Raw genomic sequence first — 19,672 nt, 5'->3', positions numbered from 1 at the left:
GAGGGGAGTCGTGCTTGGGTCATGCGTATATGGATTGGGTGTTACGCTTAGTCCTAGTCGATATGCAGCAAGAATAGTGCACCATATTATAGATAGCCTCTCCAAAGTACAACCTACAGATCATTTGCCCAGGATATCCGCCATCTCCCGCTCATCTACCGCATCCACTCCTCTCGCCCTCGCCCTCAACCTCAAATTCCTATCAAACGTAACCAACACCGCCTTGCTCACTTCCGCCTCTTCCACGCCACCCAGTCCCTTCCCACCGAGCATCAACGACCGATCCGTAAAGTGGTCCAACTGCCATCGGGCCACATCGAGGATCTTGTCATCCATCGTTTTGCGATCCTTGTCCGCTTCGGTGATTTGGGACGCTTCCGTCCGAAGGCGCAGGTCGGACAGGTACGACCCCTTGGTCGTTTGGATACGGAGGACCATGGAGCGCGAGCGGACATTGGCTTCGAGGTACGAGATGGCCAAGACGGCTTCGAGTCCGAGAGGAGGGGGTTCCCGAGCGAGACCGTCCAGCTCAGTGAGGACCGGCAGGGGGATGACGATTGTCCACCGCCCGGATTCGATGAGGCGAGAAACGAGCGTGAGGGAGGAGAGGAGGACGTTGGTGTCAAAGATGAGGGTGGTGTAGCCTTGTAGGATGCGGCGGGTGGACGCGCGAGATGTTTTGGGTTGGCGAGCGGATTTGAAGATGTCGGGAGAGGGGGAAATGAGGGATTGGAGATGACGGAAGCGATCGCGAAGGACGGCGAGTTCCGGGTCGTCCTCCTCTTCCGGCCCCCAGGTATCTTCTCTTGTCTCCTCCTCTTTCCACCCATTCTGCTTCTTGACCGCCACGCCGCCTCGACTCACTTCCGCCTGCTTCCTCTCTAATCCCTCTACCACGCCCTTCAGCGGCTCGACCACCTCCAATCCTCCATCGCCCAGCTCCAGCCCGGAGACATGTCTGCACATGACCCCCACAGCCCACCCGACCCTCCTCCACCTCCTTTTGCCCACCTCTACCGGCCCATCGACGTCCTCTTCCCCTTCCGGGGCATCCACAACTCCCTGGCTCAGATCCGCTCCCTCTTCGTAATGCGCAACGAGCACGCCCATCTCACTCCCGAATCGCTCCTCACCGCGCTGCGTGGGCTGGACGATCCCGCCGGACCCCCGTCCGGAAGACGGCTTGACTTTCCAGAACCCCCGCTCGTACACCCTCCGACCGACCCATTCTGCTCCGCGCAGGAGCCAATCTTCGGGGACGGGCTGACCAGCGATAAGTTTCGTTTCTGGCTTGAGGTCGAGCGAGGGGAGTTGAGCGTTGACGTAGGCGACGAGGTCCGACCAGGGAATCCAGGGGGTGATGATGGCTGCAGAAGCGGGTTGGCGAGCGAGCGTAGCGAGGAAAGTGAGGAAGGTGGAGAGATAGGGATTAGGGATGGAGTGGACGTCTTGGGCGATGGTGGGATGATGGAGTGTGTGCCGGAATATGGCAAAAGCGAGTCGGAAGGCGCAAGTGAGGGGTAAAGGCCAAGTATCAGGATCGGTTCCCTTGACGTCCCCGTTGTCTCCCTGTCTGGTCGGCGAGGTCGGAGCGGACGTTTCTTCCTCCCCATCCACCTCGACCTCCTCCACTTCGCCCGAAGTGGTCTGCGCCCTTCGCCTCTCCGCTCCTTCTTGCGCTAAGGCCTTCCGCAGGACCCCCTCACTCGCGCCATACTGCATCATCCCCGCAATCCCCACCGAGGCCATGATCATCCACTCGACCTGCCCCGCACCGCCCTCGAGCACCCTGAGAAACGCCGCGAGCGTCTCGTCGAACCGATCCAGCTCGATCCGCGTGAAGAGCATACCATGGAGCCGGATAAAGAGGTCCATCACGCCGTCCTTCTCTCCGCTGCGGCCGCGCTCCAAGCGTCTTTGACCTGATAAGTCGAACAGGCCGAGAATCGACTCTCGAGCGGTTGGGAACTCGTGCGTGACCACCAAGCTCCGGGTGAAGTGGTGTAATGCCCGACCCTCGCCGTCGGGCATATCACGAGCGAGGAGCGCAAGGTGGTGATGCAGCCGTCCTTCGCCGGGTTTTTCGGTAATGCCCATGCTGTACCACTCTGCGGCGGTTTGGCGCCAGGTGTCCGTATCCTCCACATCCCACCGTTCCGCCACTTCCGCCCCAATGCTCGCTCCGTCCGGAAAAGACTCTCCTCCTTCCTCCCCTCCGACATGCTCCTGACTCCTCCCCTTTCCTTTTCCCTTCCCGCTGCTTGACCCTGTGGACAGGGACAACTGACGCGCAATCGCCATCCTGTACCGCGCCAGATCGCCCAGCGCCTCGATCCACGCCGTCCGAAAGCCGACCAGAGCGACATCTTCCAGCAAGTCCGTGTAGAACTTGTAGCCGTCGTAGACGAAGTCAGTGAGTAGGTCGAGGGCGGTAGGATGGCCGATCATCCAAGAGTGTCGAAGACGCTCAAGGAGGAGATGAAAGCCGTTCTGCCAGAGTCGGGAGGGGATATTGTACCGGATGGTGAGTTGATGCAGGGATGGAGGGACGAGGGGGTCGAAGATGCGAGTCAGGAAGTCGTGGTGCAGGTCGGCGAGTCTAGAGATCAGCACGGATCGCTCTCAATCTTGAGGCAACATACTGCTTGTGCTTTCCAATTAGATCAAGCCATAATGCCGCATCGTCGCTCGGAGATAGACCCCTCGCCTGGTCCGCCCGTGACTGCTGCAGCAGGACCGCTATGCCCGCCTCTGGGTCCGCCGCCATCTTGCGGTGCATCTCCGTCAGATCCAACTCGATCGCTTTGATTCGGTCGTGAATGTCTTTCAGAATGGCCTTCACACCCGTATCCCTGATCCACGTCAGCTGCCCTGCACGACCTCAATCTGGTCCGAACCGTAAAGCGGACTCACCCTTTCCCTTTTCCCCTCTCTCTGTCCTTAAAGCTCTCGCTCCCCTCGCTACTGCGATCCCCCAACGACCTCGCCCCCTTACTTCTTCCCCCGCTATCTTCCTTCTTCCGCCCACTAGACCCGCTGCCCCGCTCACTCCCTTCTTTCCGCCTCCTCCGTTCCCTCTCTTTGTCCGCTTCCTCCTCCGCCGTTCTAGGAAGATGAGGGCGCCGCACAGTCAGCGCAGGGTCGACTGAGCGAGGCAGGTCTCTCGCGCGGCTCAGATTACCCTCATTCAACAGCGGCGAGGCTATGGGAGGCGGGACGACGGATACTGGCGGTCGAGAGAATTGGTGCGGATCATGGACGGTCGGATCGAACAGCTTTCGAGAGGGTCGAGGGGGACGTGATGGCGATTCAGCGCGCCTAGACGGCCCATCAGGGGTTGAGCGATGTCGACTGGGAGAAGCTGGTTGGGGCTGGGACCGTGGTGGGGCCTCCATTTGAAGGGGAGATGCTACTCGTGGAGGTGGAACCGCACGGGAGGGGTCATAGAGAGCCCTCCTCGCGGGTTGGGATGGACCGCGAGAGTACTCGTCAGCCGCATCAGGCCTGGACCGGGCTGAGGGCCTAGCCATCAGCCAAATCGTCGGTGAGGGGTGAAAGGTTAGTGCTCACCTTGATGACCCGGCTTCCTGGTGCGTCGCTTGCTTCCGTCTAGCAGCAATAATCCTGTCTCCTAGGTCCATGGGTGCATTGGGCACGCGCCGAGGCCGCGACGGCCCAGCGACAGGCTCCATCCCCGCAGCTCGCAGCTGGCCGATGGCCGATGGCCGATTATGGGCGTGAAGGGGTTGACTGGAATGTCATGAGCTATATAGAATCGCGGTCGAGGATATTAGAGGGCAACTAAGAGAAATAAGATGTATGATCAAAGAAGACTGAGATGGGGTTGATGTTGATGCACTCTCTAATTGCTCTTTTGTCGAATTGCTGGGACGACGAGGCTGCTGCGACTTTAATCCGCAGTCACCCCACGTGGCTATCAGGAATGCGGAGTTTACGTACACTCCCCCGCAACGCGTCGTCATATGCATGCCATGTGAGCTGACGCGAGACTCCCTTCACCTTCACCTTGCCTTGTCTGAGACCCGGGCTAAACGCGCAGGGGACCTTCTCAGCAGAATGCTCTCGCAAGGATCAAGCAGTAAGGCGGGACCGAGCCACGACGGCTCGACCCTCGGTCCGGTTGCAGCCGCGGAGATAGCCATGGAGTTGTGCGTCCACTCCATCCTTTCTTCTCATCGTTCAAGCTTCAAGTCTGAGAGTGAGCCTGACGCCTGTAACCTACTGACGCCTCAGTGCCTCACTATCCTCTCCTGGAGCGTGTCCAAGAGGGATTTACATGACGCCGAGTCCGGAAGCTCTTTCTAAGTGGGAAGGCGTCTTCTTTGTTCATTCTGGTGAGCTGAAGCACCTCCATCTGCGCTCTGACAGCGTCATGTCGCGCACTATACGGCCCCTTATAGAGTACTAAAACGTGACAGGACCGTATAGCGGAGCCATACTGCGCTTCGTCATGGCTTTCAAGCCTGATTTCCCCCATACCGCCCCTGTGATACGCTTCGAGAGCGAGGTGTTCCATCGTCAGCTTAGTCCAACTGCACTCTCGGCATAGTACACATGAGCTGACACGTGTAGCTCTGATAGATCCCAAGACGAAAGTGTGGCACCCTCACGGTCCCATATCCCAGTGGAGGTGAGTCAGCTCACCCTCCAGCCGCTCTGCGCTGACTGGGAAGACCGCGGATACATCATGTCGTTCATTTCCTGAGTGACCTCAGGAGAAGCTTCCAGATCGCTGTTCTAGATAATATCATGGATAGCGAGGCGGTCAATAAGCAGATCTGGTCGCAAGTCCTCCCTCCTTCCGCCACGAGCCCATAAACAAGGCTGATCCGCCTAGACTGTATCATCACTCCCATCACACCTTTCTCTCCATGACCGCAAAGCGCGCAGCCACTACCTCTTCTCACCGAATACTATACCCCTCCGAGGCCCCAGATCCACCTCCGACGTCCAGGCCTCAGCCGCCGCGCAGCCCCTCGACGCCGAAAGCAACCGCACAGCACGCCCGCCAGTCGTCCTTCAATAGCTCATTGCGGAGCAGACCAAGCATCGAAAGCCTGAGAGGGGAAGGCGAGGCGTACATTGTGTTCCGGAAGTTGGAGGATCAGGAGAGAGAGAGCATGTTGGAGGCGATGAAGGGGAAATCGTGATCTCTGCCCTTCTGAGACAGTCTCGCGAGTGACGGTAGTATGGGACACTGCGTTGTATCTGTATATCAATAACCCTCCGGTATCCCTACGAGTATGTGACCATGTCGGAGACCATCAGTCATGTCCTGGGCCATGCTAACTCATACGCTACGTGCTCGAGCGTCCACCGCCCACCTTCAGCCAGCCATCGCATCCGAAACACCCCTTCCGGCGGAAAGACGTTTCAGCCCACCCGCTGAGCTTCCCGAATCGTTCGCGATGCTCTCTTCGCCTCCCTACATCGCCCTTGACATATATAAAGCGTACAGGCCCTCATATCGCCTCTAATACTCGGAATCAGCTCGACAGATCGTATAGCGACTATACAAACATGGCATCCACCGCTCAAACGCCTATCGAGCTCCATCCGCCCGCATCGTCCCACCCTTCCCTCCTCGTTGCGCCCGCGGGCCACTTTGACGGGAGCTGGTTCATGGGCTCATGGGGTGTAGCATGGAGCACTTTGCCAATGTGGAAGGTAAGTGCAGCTGTCCTGATTCAATTGGCAGGTCGTCACTCGGAAGATAAGCTGACACTGCTAGGGCAAGAAAGGTCAGAACCTCAGCTGGATCTCCCTACCTTGCTGTGCCACTAGCTGACGCCGCAAGATGTGGTCATCAAGTATGAGAGCCCCTCGGCCGACTATTCGAGCTTCGATAGCACCGTGTTCTCGCGGAAAGAGTCAGCAGCGGCGGATAGCTCGCCTAGTACCGGTAAGCTTCGCTTCCCCTACCGCCCCTTGGGTCATTGTGATGGGCAAAGCTGACTGTTCTTAGTACGCGGTAGGGAGACACTGACCAAGGGGTAAGATAGCAGGTTACCATCACTGTGACCGCCGAGCTGACTCGACGCAGCGGTCCGAATGCCGCGACATACGACTGGCAAGGCAAATCCTGGCTCTTTTTTGTCCACTCGCACTGGGAAGTATTGGGATACGGGAAAGAAGAGGAGACGGGTCTGGAATGGGCAGTGACGTGTGAGCTCGCCTCCTTGTCCTCTCCCTGATCCTGTCGTGCTGCGCCAAGCCCGCAATTTTGCACATGTCCCCTTGCCAGCAATGCTGACCCCCAGTCTTCTCCAAGACGATGTTCACCCCAGCCGGCCTCGACATCTACATCCGGAACTCCCCTACGGCGCCCAAACCCGCGGCGGCAGACTTGACTGTCCGGGCGGACCTGGTCAGGCGGATCGCGGCGGCATTGGGGCAGGTGGAGGGGGTCAGCGATTTGGCCAAGGGCGGTTTCGAGGTGCCTGGTATCGTTTGATGGAGTAACTGCAGCTGCAAAGGTCGAGGCGGCGAGACGTGTATCCTGTATCATAGTTATGCATTTGATCTGCTTGCAACAGGTCCCACCACCGGTGCAGGACTCAGACTCGCTGGAAGAGAAAGAATACGAGCGACATGCACCGGTTGACATTTCCTCTTGGCAGATCTACACACGCCAATATCCTACAAGACTAGACATCCTCTCGACTAAACAATCCCCAATATCTGCTACACAGCACATGACTCGCCTATATGAACAATGTCCAAACCCTCCGAACAAGCCATCTCCTGCACCTCCTCACGCAGCCGCCAACGTCCGCAACCCTCGCCTTCTCACCCCGACCGCCTCCTCCGCCAGCTTCTTCGTCCCGGCTTTATTCCGCGCCGAACGCGCCAATGCCGCCTTGACGGGCACATTCTCCTTGGCCGGTCGTTCCTCTTCCTTCTCTCTCGCCTGGCCCCTCGTGACTCGCACAGGTCTACCCGGCTTGACCATCGATACCGTCATCCCCTCGACCTGTCCTTCGTCCTCCCAATCCTCCTCCCTATTCTCGACCTCGGCTTTGACAGCTTTGGGTGCGCCAAAGAGGTTCCCTCGACCTTTGCTAGGCGGTGTGCCCGTCTGCGGTGGTCTTGGGCGCTTGACGGGGCTGTCGCTCGTGATGGGCGTTTGGACGTTTGCGCGGCGTTTTGAGGGAGAGAGGGGTGGGGACATGGGTGCTGAGGCCGAGGGGTCCATCTTGGGGGCGAGAGGCGGTGAGGGGGTAGGAGTGGGGGAAGGCGGGTCTGTAAGGCCAGAAGAAACGGTTTCGGCGCCGCAGGAAGGTGAGCGGGACGCGCGTGGAGTGGGGAGTTGACCAGAGGTGAACAGAGTTGGATCTCCCTTCTTCGTGGCTGAACGGGTCAGCTATTACCTCGAATCGATTGCGGAGAAATTGAGCTCACCCTTCCCCTTCTTTGGCGTAGTCTTTGCCTTCGACCCCACCTCGACCTGCGCCCTGACCGGCCCATCCAGCGTAGTCTGCACCTCCCAATCTCCCGGCTTGACGCGCCTCCACACCTCCTCTACCCTCTCCACCCACTTGTCCGTCTCCCCTTGCACATGCACGTCAATCACACCTTCCCACTCCTTCCCCGGCTTGGTCTGGTTTACGAATACAACGATGCCCCGCCGCTTGGGGTTCTCGTGCTCGTGTATCCGCTTCGCAAAGGACTTGACGAGATTCTTGAGTCCGTGCACTTTGAGCGAAGTGCCCATGATAAGCAGGACATCGGGGCCCTTTTTGAGGTCGTGGGATTGGAGCTCGCCAATTTGGTCGCCGAGTGGATGGGGCTCGTCGTATAGGACAATGGCGGGTCGAAGAGTTCCTACCGCCAGTGCTCGGGAGCCTCGCTTGACGCGTTCATCGCCTGATGGGTGAGCTGGAAGTACAGACCGATGGGAGCACGATAGCTTACATCGTTCCTCGCACGCTGGACAATCCGGCATCAACCCCTCCCGATAATCCCCCACATACTGCTCCGTCGACGGATAGTCCGTTTGACACAGACAACACCGCACCCTCCCAAGATCCCCATGCAGCTCCACATTCCTCGACTTGGCCTTACTCAGCCCCTTCCCCCTTCCTCCGCTCTCCATCCCCATCCGCCGCTCAAACCCATCCACATTCTGCGTATATGACCGCAGAAGCTTCCCCGTCCGGTCGAGCTTCTGGATGAAGTGATGTGTCCGCGTCGGAGTAGCCGCTTGGCACGCGATCGATAACTCCGCGATGAAGGTGAGGAAGACGGAGGTGGTAGAAGGGTTATTGAAGAGACCGGAGGAAAAGAGGTCTTTGCCGGTGACGAACGTGTCGGGGTACCGTTTCTTCACGAGCGAGTATAGACCATTCTCGGATCGGAAGTCCCGAAATGTCAGCCTGGGTGTGACCTTACGCGTTGGTAAGTGAACATACGGGTATTCCGCTGGAACAGCTTATTCCCGCGCCAGAAACCACAATGACCCGCTTGGCCTTCGCGATGGTCGTTGACAAGTCTTCAAGCTTGCGCCGTTTGGAGAAATCGGCAGACGAGGAGGACGCGAGGATGCTATCCAGCTCAAGATGCTGGATTGTCATGACGGATGCGAAGGAGGTGAGAGCTCCGGAGTAGGCGCGTCGGGTCGAGGGGGTTGTTTGTTTTGACGCTCGGGGCGCTGGTCAAGGCGAATTCCGAACAAGCTGTCCCTTCCTGCTTCCGGACGGTACGCGAAAAGAGTCAAAGAGCGTGGCGTGAAAGGAGTGTCAAGAAGATGGATGTAGTCGAGGTGAATGTATGAACGCTGAGAGACAATGAAGAGGGAAAGAGACGTGCTCAATTGGAGCTTCCCTTCCCTTCCCTTTCCTTTGGGAAAGCTCAGGGGAGAAATTGATCAGTCGCGTCCATGCCGTAGCAGATCGCGTGTTTGGTTCCGTCCACTGTCACAGCCAAAGCTCAAGCTTTCGTGCATTGCTGCAATCCCATCAAGGCGTTATGCTTCCGGTCAATTGCGGGGCATGTGGTCCGGCGTCGCCACGCTGGGTCGGCCCGGGGGCTGGCCGACTAGAATCTGGCCGGTCGGGCGGAGAAAAACTCGCCGTTTCTCCGGTGAAACGTGACTGACGGGCGGAGGGGTGGAGGAGCGGAGTGGGCGCTGTGGGCAGGCCAATCCAACTGCCTCTAAGCTGTACTCCATAAGTACGGTTATATGGCTGATCTCCAGATGATGTGTGACTCACGCATCATTGATGACCAACTTGGGTCCTCAATACGCTTTCCAGCCATCTCATGAGGGCACATGCCGCAAGTGACGGATACTCGTGATGTAGGACTTCCATAGCACGGCATCTGACAGATTAACTCTACTGATCTTCTTCTCTATGCTCTCATGCTCTGACTCCTCGAAGGTGTACCCCATGCGCAGGCGGATGGCCCGACTGTCCCCGGCGGGCGAGAGCACCCCATCCCCCTGCTATTTACATGAATAGGATCGCCTCAACATACTGAAAGGATGCGAAACACCGAGCTGATCAGTCATCCTTTGCGATTTAGCTCCACTAGCGTCGCGCAAATCACGCCACGATTGACATATATGGACTGAGATCCAAAGCATGAGACACTAACCGCGAGGCGGTGCAGGAGGACCTTTGAGATCTGGCTCCACTAACAAAACGCCTCATTCGACGTGCTTGACCCCTCGCAATCTAGATCAATTCACAAAGGATATGAAACGTGAAGCGTACGATTGGAGGATTTGTGGCTGCGAGAGGGCATCGCCTCGGGGTATATAAGCTGGTCGGGAGGCCGCAAATCCCTCCATCCTACTTCATCCTTCCACACTCCTGACAATCTTTACCCTACACCAAATCACTACGGCACAACCAGACCACACCATGTCCATGTGAGTGACGATAGCGCCCGGGGGTCGGCTTGACCAGTACTCGGCCTCTGACATTGCTTTAGTATGTACTGACCGGTCAGCGAGACATTCACTATCCCTGGAGTCTCGTACGCTACTTTTTTTACTGGCAAAGAAGGGGACGATGAGGCTGTACCTGCGTTCAAGATCGTGCTCAAGAATGCAAGCAAGTTTCCCCAGTGAGCAGAGACTTTCCCCCTTTGTACCATCCATCCCAGCGCTGATGTTTGGAAAGGTCGATTCTGAGTGGTCACACAGCGACGGACAAGACCAGCCATGAGGCCCATTCGGCTGGTCCAGCACCCGTCTCTGTCCAGCGGCAGAGTCGCAGCCTCTTCCCGTCACTGTCCGGCTTCAAACAAAGCCTCAGCCGGAGCCTGAGCCGGAGCCGGGATCGATCGGCAGCTTCCACGTCCGAGCAGGGGCTGGCAGAGACATATCTTCTGGCTGAATCGAAACATCTTCTGGCTGAACAGCAAGCACAGGGTCTACGCCTGCGCAAGCTGTTGGAGCAAATGACACCTCACGCTTATCAGCAGAGCTTGAAGGACTGGTGAGTGGAGAATGTCCGTCGAATGATTGAGAGCTCATTAGCCAGGCTCCGCGATCAGCCGCCCGACTCCGGCTCGACGATTGCCGAAGACGAAGTCGTGATCTACCTCACGCCAAAAGTCGTCGACAAGGACGAAGCGATCCCGTACGGGGGTGCAGTCGTGAACCTTGAGACTTACTTCGCGACGAGTGCAAATGATTTGCGAGGATCGCGTGAGTTGATCCTGACAGGCCGCGACAAGTTCCGCACTTCCAACTGCAAGGAGGGCGTCGAACACCTTCCGGCGAGCGAGCGCGACTATCTCCTTGTACTCGCCAGCGCCGTCAACTCCGTGAACGAGCGACTAAGCGCGCGCGGGGATCAGCGAGGCGATGCGCCCTCCGTGATCAGAGACAATGTGCAGGCGAGCTCTGGCAGCTGCATCATGAGTCTCAGACCAATGGTCAACAAAGTCAAGGAAGATGACGAAGATCGTGAGCAGGTCTGGGGCATTGAGAAGAACAGCTCGTACCTGAGCACGGCGTCAGAAAAATTCTGGGACATTCTTTGGAAGGCAAAGGTCGTGGAGGAGCGCCCCCTACGAGGCAAGAAGACGGTCTTACTCATCGATACTCCGAACTGAGCGAGGGCTTGGGCGAAGTGATCTCCAGACATTCCCGCTATCGTATTCTGTATGCAAATTACTCCGCAAATTACTGCTCCGTCTACCCTATTGAAGGGAACTGGACTCGCACAGGTACCTCTCGGGCGAGAATACCACAACGCTTCGGGCCGTTTGGCTCGTACTTATTTAGATCACCCCAATCGGTCATAGATCCCGCAGTTCCTCAGGTTTTTCACCTTGTCAGACAATGCCGAGCTAACACTCATGAGCTCGGCCTCGCACAACCTCACGACAAAGAGAAGTGCCATGCGCTACCGCCACGAGTCGTTCTGCACTGCACAGTCACACGTCACGTGCCGACCTCAGGACCTGTAACGTGCCTCCGAGTTCGTTTGCATTTCTAAGGTGAGTCGCCTTTCCGTCCTCTTATCAGCACATCAACTCCATTATGAGGGCCTCAGCCTTACGCTTCATGGCTGCTCCTGGAAGGGGCAGATACCACACGTCTCCCGAGAAATTCGGAAAATACCCCGTCCTCCCCTCCTCCTTTGCCATGACCGCCTACCCCGAGTCCCTCTTCGTGCCCCGCTCAATACCTCGACCGACATACGTCCCTGCCAACTTCTTCGACGCGCCATGGGGTGATCACGCCACTGTCGAGGTGGATGAGCGTGCCTTCCTGGACCGCGGGATCCAGCTGGGCGGGTCGGACGAAGCGAAGATCCGGAAAGTAGCGGCTTTGGCGGCCGAGGTATTGACAGAAATTGAGAAGCTGGTCAAGGTAATCCGGTCGACTAAGCTGTAGAGAAGAGGGCTAACATCATAGCCAGGAGTCACTACCTCCCAGCTAGACGCAGCTGTACATCAGCTCATAGTCCACCGAGGGGCATACCCATCGACTTTAGGCTATGGGAGCTTCCCGAAGAGTTGCTGTACTTCTGTGAACAACGTCATTGCCCGTAAGCCTTCTCTTGGTTTTCTGAGGATGATCCTGGGCTGATGCTGCAGGGTAGATGGTATCCCAGACGAGTATGTTATGCTCAAGGTCCGCTCTTGGTCGCTGATCAGAGCTAACCTGCCATAGCCGACCCCTCCATCCAGAAGATCTCATCAATATCGACCTGACACTGTATCATGATGGCTTCCATGGGGATACATCAATAACGTTCCTTCTACCTGGTGCCGACAAGCTCGGTCGGAATTTGGTGAACGCAACGCAAGAAGCGCTGGAGCTGGGAATACGGGCGTGTGGGCCGGGCAAGCGCCTGAATGGGATTGGGAAAGCTATAGAGTGAGTCCGGATTCCCACTCGTCTCAGTTATCAGCTTCTGCAGGAGATTGCGGGCTAATGCCATTCAGAGACTTTGCGGAGCGACATGGCTTCTCCGTCAACTCGCAATTCGGCGGACATGGCATCGGGCGAAACTTCCACCAATCACCAGCGATATGTCACAACGGTATGTCGACCTTCTGCTCACTGCTGTCACACATGTCGATCTGGAGGAGCTGATGTGCTCAGCGAATAGCGACAGAGATACCATGAGAGTCGGGGACTGCTTCACTATCGAACCCTCCCTGGTCCAGGGAAGCAATAGCAGGGGGTTCCAGTGGGATGATGGGTGGACCATGGCGACCGAGGTGAGCTGCCATCTGGCTTCAAGTATCAGGATGAGCTGATGTACAGAGCGGAGCAAGATCAGCCCAGCAGGAACATCAGATCCTGATCACAGAGACAGGAGCGGAGGTCCTCACGAGGAGACCAGGGGAGCAGACGTAAATCTTTCTTGCTTTTCCATGCAAAGTCCTAGTATGATCGTGCTTCTCGGCTCAACGCGATCGATCATGTCTCCCGAGCTGCATGTCTTGAAGCAGAGCTGCATAGACCTAGCCATCGCATAGCGAGAGGACTGATCGGCCGGTGACCGGGATCTGCCGAGATTTAGCCTGAGCGCAGCCTCCCTTGACGCGATCCCCCACCACCACCATCTTCTCACCACTGTACATCTCCCTAGCTATAGCTCATACCCATTAGCTTCAGCTCTGGCTATCTCGCACTCATCCAGTGTGACTCCTGCGACTTCTCTCGTCACAGGCATTCCCATACCTTCTGCTGCAGTATCAGCTAGCCTTTCCGAGATCCCGCAAAGTCTTCCACCCCAGCGCACAGCCAACACCGGACATTCATTACCCGCTATTTCGCTTCTCGCTTTATCATCTCCTCTCGCATTACCTGTAGTCCCACAGGATAGGCTGTCCGTATTGAGCCACGCATGGCTATGGCAGCTCCAGCCGTTGGGGGTGAGTGATCAAAGCTCCTCTTCTCGCTTTCCAAACTGCGTTTCACCCTTCTCCGTCCTTTCAGCGGAGATCCTTCTTGGTTCGCAGGCCCGCCCGTGTACCGTCTACTGTTAAAACGAAGGGCCCTCGCTGACATCTACCTAGCACTGTCATCGCTCCCAGCTTCATACTCCACCCCGCTTACCCCCCGAGCTAAAGTGAATAAGCTCTCCTTCGACCCCACGATGGCGGGAGTCACCGGACCCATTATGACGGCCAAAGCTGTGCCTTCTCCTTCAGTATCGGGCACTACAAACGGCGTATCGGTAGCTCAGGCGGACGGAGCGGAAGAGCAGAATGTCAGGTCATCGCTCGACGGTACCTCAGATAATGATGGGTATGTCCCCAAGTCTCCTTTGATGCCGCCATACCAAAGCTCATATCGTAGTCGTATGACCCCCGTTCCTCATTCGGAGTCCACCATCCGCCGCGCCCGTGTACAATCTCCTCGTATCGGTATTCTACCTCGGCAGCCCCCAGTCTCCGCATCATCCTCGACCGGTCAACCCGTCACAACGGCCGCTCATCAAATGGCCCCCGCCAACATCGGTCTCGGCACGCTACAAGGCGAGGATCAACTCAAGATCTCACTTCAATCTAAAGATCGGATCTTCGTCGTCATGCTCTCCAAGGAGATTGAGGCATTTATTGCTCGGTGTACGGAGGGAGAAACGCCCAACGACGCTCAACTTGTCGCTTCCGAGCCGGCGGCGGCGAACTTTGCCATCTATGGCGGCCTGCCGAATGTCAAAATTCAGAGCCAGGCCGCGAGCGTCTTCCAGCGGATGTTGGTGTACAAGGCGGCGGAGTGGTATGGAGTCAAAGCGGTACCTGGACCGGCGAACGGTATCTACGTGGGGGTTGTGGGGAGTATTCCGGAGAAGAGGTATGTGTACATTCCGGACGGGTCGCTGATACTTAGCTCTTCCCTGAAACTTGCGTCTCTGGTGCCAGAGCGTCAGACGGTTCAGAAGAAGTTCCAGATCATGCAGCGGTCACAACCCGTCGGTTCATCCCGCTCGAGCTCAGCTGCGGACGGAGGGGAAGGCGGACCGAGCAGTCGCAAGACGCTAGAACAGCGCGAAGCGGACTATGCGGCTGCCCGGGAGAGGATATACGGGGCTGCACCATCGGAGGCAGAGGAAGTCGTCGACCCACCGCCGGCGGTACGGCCAGTCGAGGACGAGATCGACCCGGTCTCACGGTATGCCTACGGTGCAGACGCGATGACTGCAGCGGCATACGAGCCCATCTATGCGTCACTTTACCATACCCACGGCCCGGACGGCCAGCCACTCGACCCGACTGGTGCCGGTAACGGGGTATACTACGTCAATCAAGCGGTACAATATCCCGGCTATCACATGCTGGATCCGACTATGGCGGCGTACGCACCGATGCCCACCTATACGAACGGAGCTGGCCAGGCGATGTATCCTCAACAAGCGTATGACCAGCATGGGAACCCGCTCATGCTGGTTCCGCAGCAGATGGCCGGGTATGCCACGCCCATGTGGCAGCAGCAGCCCATGCAAGCCGTCGGCGTGATGTCCCAACAGCCCATGATGCCGCCCACTCAGATGGGCGGAAACGGGTGGGGATATGCCCAGCAACCTGTCAACGGCAATCCGCATCAGCAGATGATTATGCCGCCGATCACCTCGAACGGGCCGTCGGCACCCCTTCACCCATATTCGTCGGGATACGGCTACTCAACCTACCCCAACCTCCAACATCCTCAACCGTCGCGTCCTCAGCCACAACCCCACTCCTCCGCTTCGAGCTCGATATCGTCACATTCGAGACACAGCTACTCCCGGCCCCACTCGGGGGGATCCATCACGAGCACCGGAAGCGCTGCGAGTAGCGCGCGGTTCGGGCATATGTACCCTGCGAACGCGGGGTACAGGCAGAAAGGAATGAAGGCGGGAGTGAATGGGTTGACGGCGATGGGGATGGCGCCAGAAAGGCGATCTACCCGGGGGCAGAGCCCGGTATGTCGTTTTCTTCAACTGCTAGTGAGATGCCCTTGCTGATGATCCAGTCATCGACGACCACCACCTCATCCCGCTCATCCAGACCGAGTCGACCCACTATTCTTCCACCTCCCTCTCAACACCCTCTTCCCCGCCGACCAGACTGGGCAGCCGATAATGTGCAATACGTCCCTTCTGGCTCTCAGCCGGGTTCCAACCCCAGCTCCATCTCGGGTCGGAGCCTCCAGCCCAGTCCTCCCTCCCAGGCGTCGACTTCGAGCAACGGCGAGCACCTCGCGATGCACAGTAACGGGTCGCAGACCTGGACATCGCAATCGGGTCCGAGCGGGTCGTCGTCCATGACCAGCCTGTCTTCGCACATCCCAAATGCACCCCTTGCCGCGACGTTATTCGGTCACGTACAGCCAGACGGGAACGGGGAAAGCGACTTCCAGCGCGGTCCCCCTCCTCGCGCCTCCCAATCGCTATTCGACCCCTCCAATCCCTCGGCCGATACTCAAGCCTCCAACGGTCATCAGCCGGACCAGTCCATGGCACCGGTATCGCAAGGCATCGCGCAGGTGGACGGGGCGGGCATGAGTGCCGAGGATATCATCGAGGCAAAGCTGCAGGCTTTGAGCTTTAGTACGGGGGTATCGATCGGGCCACCGAAAGCGCGGGCGGCGAGCTACGCCAAGGTGGTCAGGCGGGACTAGGCGAGGGTATCATCAGGGAGTAGGTTTACATTGTAAATATAGCATATACGGGGGTGATCTGTATCAGGGGGGATCCGCAGTATTCCGGAGACTATGCAAGAGAAGTTATAGGCAGCATAGCGAGACATGGCCCTGACAAGGCTGCTCTACAAGGAGCAATGATATGAGGCCCAGCTGGAGATTGGCCGAAACTCCGTGCCGGCTGAACGGCTAAACTCGTCTGCGGACCTGTTGTTGCTCGACGCCTTGCACGTCCGAACTTCCTCGTTTGTACTTCATCCTGCTACCACTGCAAGCCTCATCATGGCGCCTAAACGGAAGACTGGCGGGCGAGCCCCTTCCAAGGCGTCTCAGCTCAAGAGGAAGCCTTCCTCCGAGACCGGCTCCTCGCCCCTCTCGCCCGTCAGATCCGTCAACCAGTCGCCCGCCCACCCCACCTTTGCCTCGAGGTCCGGCACGCTAGGTCCGTCGGAGGGCCATACGGGATCGAACGGGACGCCAAATGGGGTGATAGACGAGGCCGCACTCCAAGATATGACGGGCGAGATCGAGGATGATGTGGAGATGCAGTTGCTGTTAGGGGCGGAACCGGTTGATGCCTTGCCTGAAATAGGGGCGGGGGATGAGGGGATGGACATCGATATCGATGCGGCGATGGCGGATCAGTTGATGGCACAGCTGGAAGCGGATCCGTCGGGCGGATATTCGGTCGCGGGGGTTGTCTCGCAAGCTGGGGAGGACGAAGAAGAAGATGAGGATGAGGACGATGAGGAGGACGAGGAAGAAGACGGAGACGAGGACGAGGACGATACCATCACTGCTGGACCCAGCACACTTCCCTCCGCCTCGCTCTTTCGATATCCCACACCACCGTCGAACTTCCTTACCCTCTCGGAGCGCGAAAAATCGTTCAAGAGCGCTCGCTTTCTCGCTTGCCAGTCTGCGAATTGCGACTGCCAGGAGATGCTTCCGCCTGCTGGAGCGCAGCTGGGGGCCATGTCCCGTGCAGAGCTGGAGGAGATACTGGACCGAGATGAGGAGGATGAGGGCGACGAGGAGCGGACAGGAGAGGGATGGTGGAGGGTATGTGGGCAGTGTGGACATGGGTGGGATGAGGAAGGAGCGGGACATACCTGGCCTGCGGGCGTGTCTCTGGAGGAGCGGAACAGGAGGGGTAAGGTAGTCGGGCGGATAGAAGAGTTACTGAATGTGAGTCGGACGACCTCTCCACGTCGTGCGATGTACTTGAGTCTGATAACCTCAGGATAATTCGCTTCTCACCACCTTCCCTACACCCAGAATACCAGATACGGAATCACTCTACAAACAGCTTCAACCCTTCCATCGGCCCACAGGGGGAAAGAAGCCCGCACTTCCCAACTCACTACCTGCTCTCGACATTTCCACCCCCGATTCCCACTCATTTCTCGACGGTGACGCTGGAACACCAGGCGAAGGCTCAGATCACGGCGATGATCGGCCAAATAAACGGAGAAGAATGGAAGAGGAGGATGGCGGGGATGAGGTGGCATTGCCGGATTCGGCGCAGAAGGGGAAGAAGCCAAGTGGGAAGACGACAGGGAGGAAGGCACGGATGCCACAGACCGTAGTGAGGTCGGCGAGGGGCCTGGTACCGATGGAAACGGAGGCAGATGGGACACAGCATGTCGGGGGGCAGCTGCCGGAGACTGTACTGCAGGATGGGCAAGCGGTAGCTGGTGTCAGCGGAGAAGGAGGGGAAGACGAGGATGAAGAGGAGGTACCGCTCGCTCAGCAGAGACCGCAATTGGAGGAAGGGGAGAGGAAGCGGAGAGAGATTGCGAAGGAGAAGGAGAAGGAGAGGGAGGTGGAAGTCTTGCGGAATCAGCGCAAGGAGGATGTGGAGATATGGGAGGGGGTTGAGCTGGTCAGTTATGCCCTCTTCTACGTATCTCGACGGTATAGCTGACTCTTCAGCCTAAACTTCCACCTCGACCCGCCGCAGTCGAAGAAGCAGCAGAGGAGATCCGGCTCGTCGTCGTCGCCTCTCGCAATCCCACTCCGGTCGCCTCCATCCTCCTCGTCGGTCTCAAGAACCTATTCCAGAAGCAATTACCAAAAATGCCCCGGGAATACATCACGCGTCTTGTGCTCGACAAGAACCACATCAGCATGGCTATCGTCAAGCGGGGATGGCGCGTTGTTGGCGGGATCTGTTATCGCCCTTTCGAGAGTCGAGGATTTGCCGAGATCGTCTTTTGCGCTGTAGACAGCTCGGAGCAGATCAAGGTGAGATCTCTGTCATCAGTGTGAGGCTAGTGCTCATTACGCAGGGCTACGGTTCTCACCTCATGAACTCGCTCAAAGATCACGTCAAACGCGCCCACCTCAGCATTAACTATTTCCTCACGTATGCCGATAATTACGCTGTCGGATACTTCAAGAAGCAGGGCTTCACGAAGGAGATCTCATTTCCTAGGGAACGATGGGTAGGGTATATCAAGGACTATGAGGGCGGGACGATCATGCAGTGTGGGATGCTGCCAAAGGTGCGGTACTTGGAGGTACATCAGATGCTGGCGGATCAGAAGGCCGTGAGTTCATTCGGCCAATACTCAAGAAAGGTGATAGGTCGTGAGCTGACAAATCAGGCGGTACTAGCGAAAATCAAAAGCCTTACAAAAAGTCATGTCGTCCATCCGGGTCTCGAGGCCTTCAAGCATCGCAGAGAAGGGCAGCATCTGAAGCTGAAGAAGGAGGAAGTACCTGGTCTGGCGGAGACTAGCTGGGATCCTGATCTGGATGATATGTGAGTTGCTCCATCCATTGCATCGTGGCGATAAGCTGACCATCCAGTCTTCGGCAGCCGAAGCGGAACCCACACCATGGTCTCCTGCAGCAAGTGCTGGACGACCTGATCAACGAGCCGTCCGCATGGCCATTCATCAAGCCAGTAGATGGTGCTCTCGTGCACGATTACTATACTGTCATCATACATCCAATAGGCAAGTCCACTACACTTGGTGGATATCGGTTCATAGCTGATATGCCAGATCTCTCGACAATGGAGAGCAAGCTCGAAAACAATCACTACGACACCATCGAATCATTCATGGACGACGTCAGGCTCATGTGCGCCAATTGCCGACAATATAATGGCGACAAGAACACATATACCGCCCAGGCGAACAAGCTCGAAAAGGCGGCTGAGCGGATATTGAGAAAGAGGCAGGCGGCGACTGTGTAAGACCTGTTGCGGATCTTGTGGAGATCATTTGTTGTATATTATCGTTCACACACTAGGCTGAAGCCAGTGGGCATGCCATATACGCCGTGCCGTACACGTGTGGTACACTTCAGCAGCACGGTCGGTTGTAGCAGCTCTCATCAGACCGCCACAGTGCCACATACGAGATCTCTAATCTGGTCACGTGCAGCTTCGGGTTCTGCCAGCCGGTTTTACGGCATGCTTGACCGCGTTGCAGATCGCACTGACTGGGCTGGTAAGTCTTTGTAGCTCTTGCGGCTACATAGGCATTGATCACCTTACCCGCCTCATAAGTTGGCCTCGTATCTCCATCTACCTCATTTCGC

General features: G+C 57.4%; 8 protein-coding genes across 8 annotated transcripts; 6 read left to right on the top strand and 2 right to left on the bottom strand.

Moving 5' to 3' along the window:
* Positions 1 to 120: 120 nt before the first annotated feature.
* On the bottom strand, positions 121 to 3,641 carry MKK02DRAFT_40072 (uncharacterized protein; the record flags this gene model as incomplete). The annotated part of the gene is made up of 4 exons (XM_053090934.1): positions 121 to 2,599; positions 2,643 to 2,852; positions 2,914 to 3,522; positions 3,571 to 3,641. 4 exons carry the CDS (start codon positions 3,639 to 3,641, stop codon positions 121 to 123), a joined length of 3,369 nt encoding a protein of 1,122 aa, XP_052949525.1.
* Positions 3,642 to 3,987: 346 nt separating this feature from the next.
* Positions 3,988 to 4,839, top strand: MKK02DRAFT_29739 (ubiquitin-conjugating enzyme/RWD-like protein; the record flags this gene model as incomplete). The annotated part of the gene is made up of 6 exons (XM_053087892.1): positions 3,988 to 3,994; positions 4,061 to 4,169; positions 4,255 to 4,355; positions 4,440 to 4,538; positions 4,594 to 4,651; positions 4,695 to 4,839. 6 exons carry the CDS (start codon positions 3,988 to 3,990, stop codon positions 4,837 to 4,839), a joined length of 519 nt encoding a protein of 172 aa, XP_052949524.1.
* Positions 4,840 to 5,541: 702 nt separating this feature from the next.
* On the top strand, positions 5,542 to 6,475 carry MKK02DRAFT_40071 (uncharacterized protein; the record flags this gene model as incomplete). Its single annotated transcript, XM_053090933.1, has 6 exons — positions 5,542 to 5,688; positions 5,753 to 5,762; positions 5,819 to 5,923; positions 5,987 to 6,014; positions 6,065 to 6,186; positions 6,282 to 6,475. The coding sequence occupies 6 exons, from the start codon at positions 5,542 to 5,544 to the stop codon at positions 6,473 to 6,475; spliced, it is 606 nt and encodes a 201-aa protein (XP_052949523.1).
* Positions 6,476 to 7,387: 912 nt separating this feature from the next.
* MKK02DRAFT_19223 (putative member of the Sir2 family of NAD(+)-dependent protein deacetylase) lies at positions 7,388 to 8,594 on the bottom strand (the record flags this gene model as incomplete). The annotated part of the gene is made up of 3 exons (XM_053086060.1): positions 7,388 to 7,887; positions 7,936 to 8,407; positions 8,433 to 8,594. 3 exons carry the CDS (start codon positions 8,592 to 8,594, stop codon positions 7,388 to 7,390), a joined length of 1,134 nt encoding a protein of 377 aa, XP_052949522.1.
* A 1,293-nt stretch (positions 8,595 to 9,887) lies between these two features.
* Positions 9,888 to 11,088, top strand: MKK02DRAFT_40069 (uncharacterized protein; the record flags this gene model as incomplete). The annotated part of the gene is made up of 4 exons (XM_053090932.1): positions 9,888 to 9,895; positions 9,976 to 10,092; positions 10,149 to 10,466; positions 10,512 to 11,088. 4 exons carry the CDS (start codon positions 9,888 to 9,890, stop codon positions 11,086 to 11,088), a joined length of 1,020 nt encoding a protein of 339 aa, XP_052949521.1.
* A 454-nt stretch (positions 11,089 to 11,542) lies between these two features.
* Positions 11,543 to 12,847, top strand: MKK02DRAFT_40068 (peptidase M24, structural domain-containing protein; the record flags this gene model as incomplete). The annotated part of the gene is made up of 7 exons (XM_053090931.1): positions 11,543 to 11,851; positions 11,897 to 12,029; positions 12,084 to 12,099; positions 12,155 to 12,361; positions 12,430 to 12,527; positions 12,590 to 12,708; positions 12,755 to 12,847. 7 exons carry the CDS (start codon positions 11,543 to 11,545, stop codon positions 12,845 to 12,847), a joined length of 975 nt encoding a protein of 324 aa, XP_052949520.1.
* A 745-nt stretch (positions 12,848 to 13,592) lies between these two features.
* Positions 13,593 to 16,099, top strand: MKK02DRAFT_40067 (uncharacterized protein; the record flags this gene model as incomplete). Its single annotated transcript, XM_053090930.1, has 4 exons — positions 13,593 to 13,744; positions 13,796 to 14,293; positions 14,330 to 15,401; positions 15,452 to 16,099. The coding sequence occupies 4 exons, from the start codon at positions 13,593 to 13,595 to the stop codon at positions 16,097 to 16,099; spliced, it is 2,370 nt and encodes a 789-aa protein (XP_052949519.1).
* A 303-nt stretch (positions 16,100 to 16,402) lies between these two features.
* MKK02DRAFT_35130 (putative transcriptional activator Gcn5) lies at positions 16,403 to 19,325 on the top strand (the record flags this gene model as incomplete). The annotated part of the gene is made up of 8 exons (XM_053089092.1): positions 16,403 to 16,510; positions 16,778 to 17,308; positions 17,364 to 18,005; positions 18,056 to 18,367; positions 18,412 to 18,672; positions 18,730 to 18,887; positions 18,935 to 19,083; positions 19,132 to 19,325. 8 exons carry the CDS (start codon positions 16,403 to 16,405, stop codon positions 19,323 to 19,325), a joined length of 2,355 nt encoding a protein of 784 aa, XP_052949518.1.
* Between the last annotated feature and the right edge of the window lie 347 nt (positions 19,326 to 19,672).

This window comes from Dioszegia hungarica (assembly GCF_025882075.1).
Source record: "Dioszegia hungarica strain PDD-24b-2 chromosome Unknown MKK02contig_2, whole genome shotgun sequence".
Taxonomy (NCBI): domain Eukaryota; kingdom Fungi; phylum Basidiomycota; class Tremellomycetes; order Tremellales; family Bulleribasidiaceae; genus Dioszegia; species Dioszegia hungarica.
The sequence above is the reverse complement of the archived record's forward strand: the minus strand, read 5'-3'. Positions and strand labels throughout refer to the sequence as shown.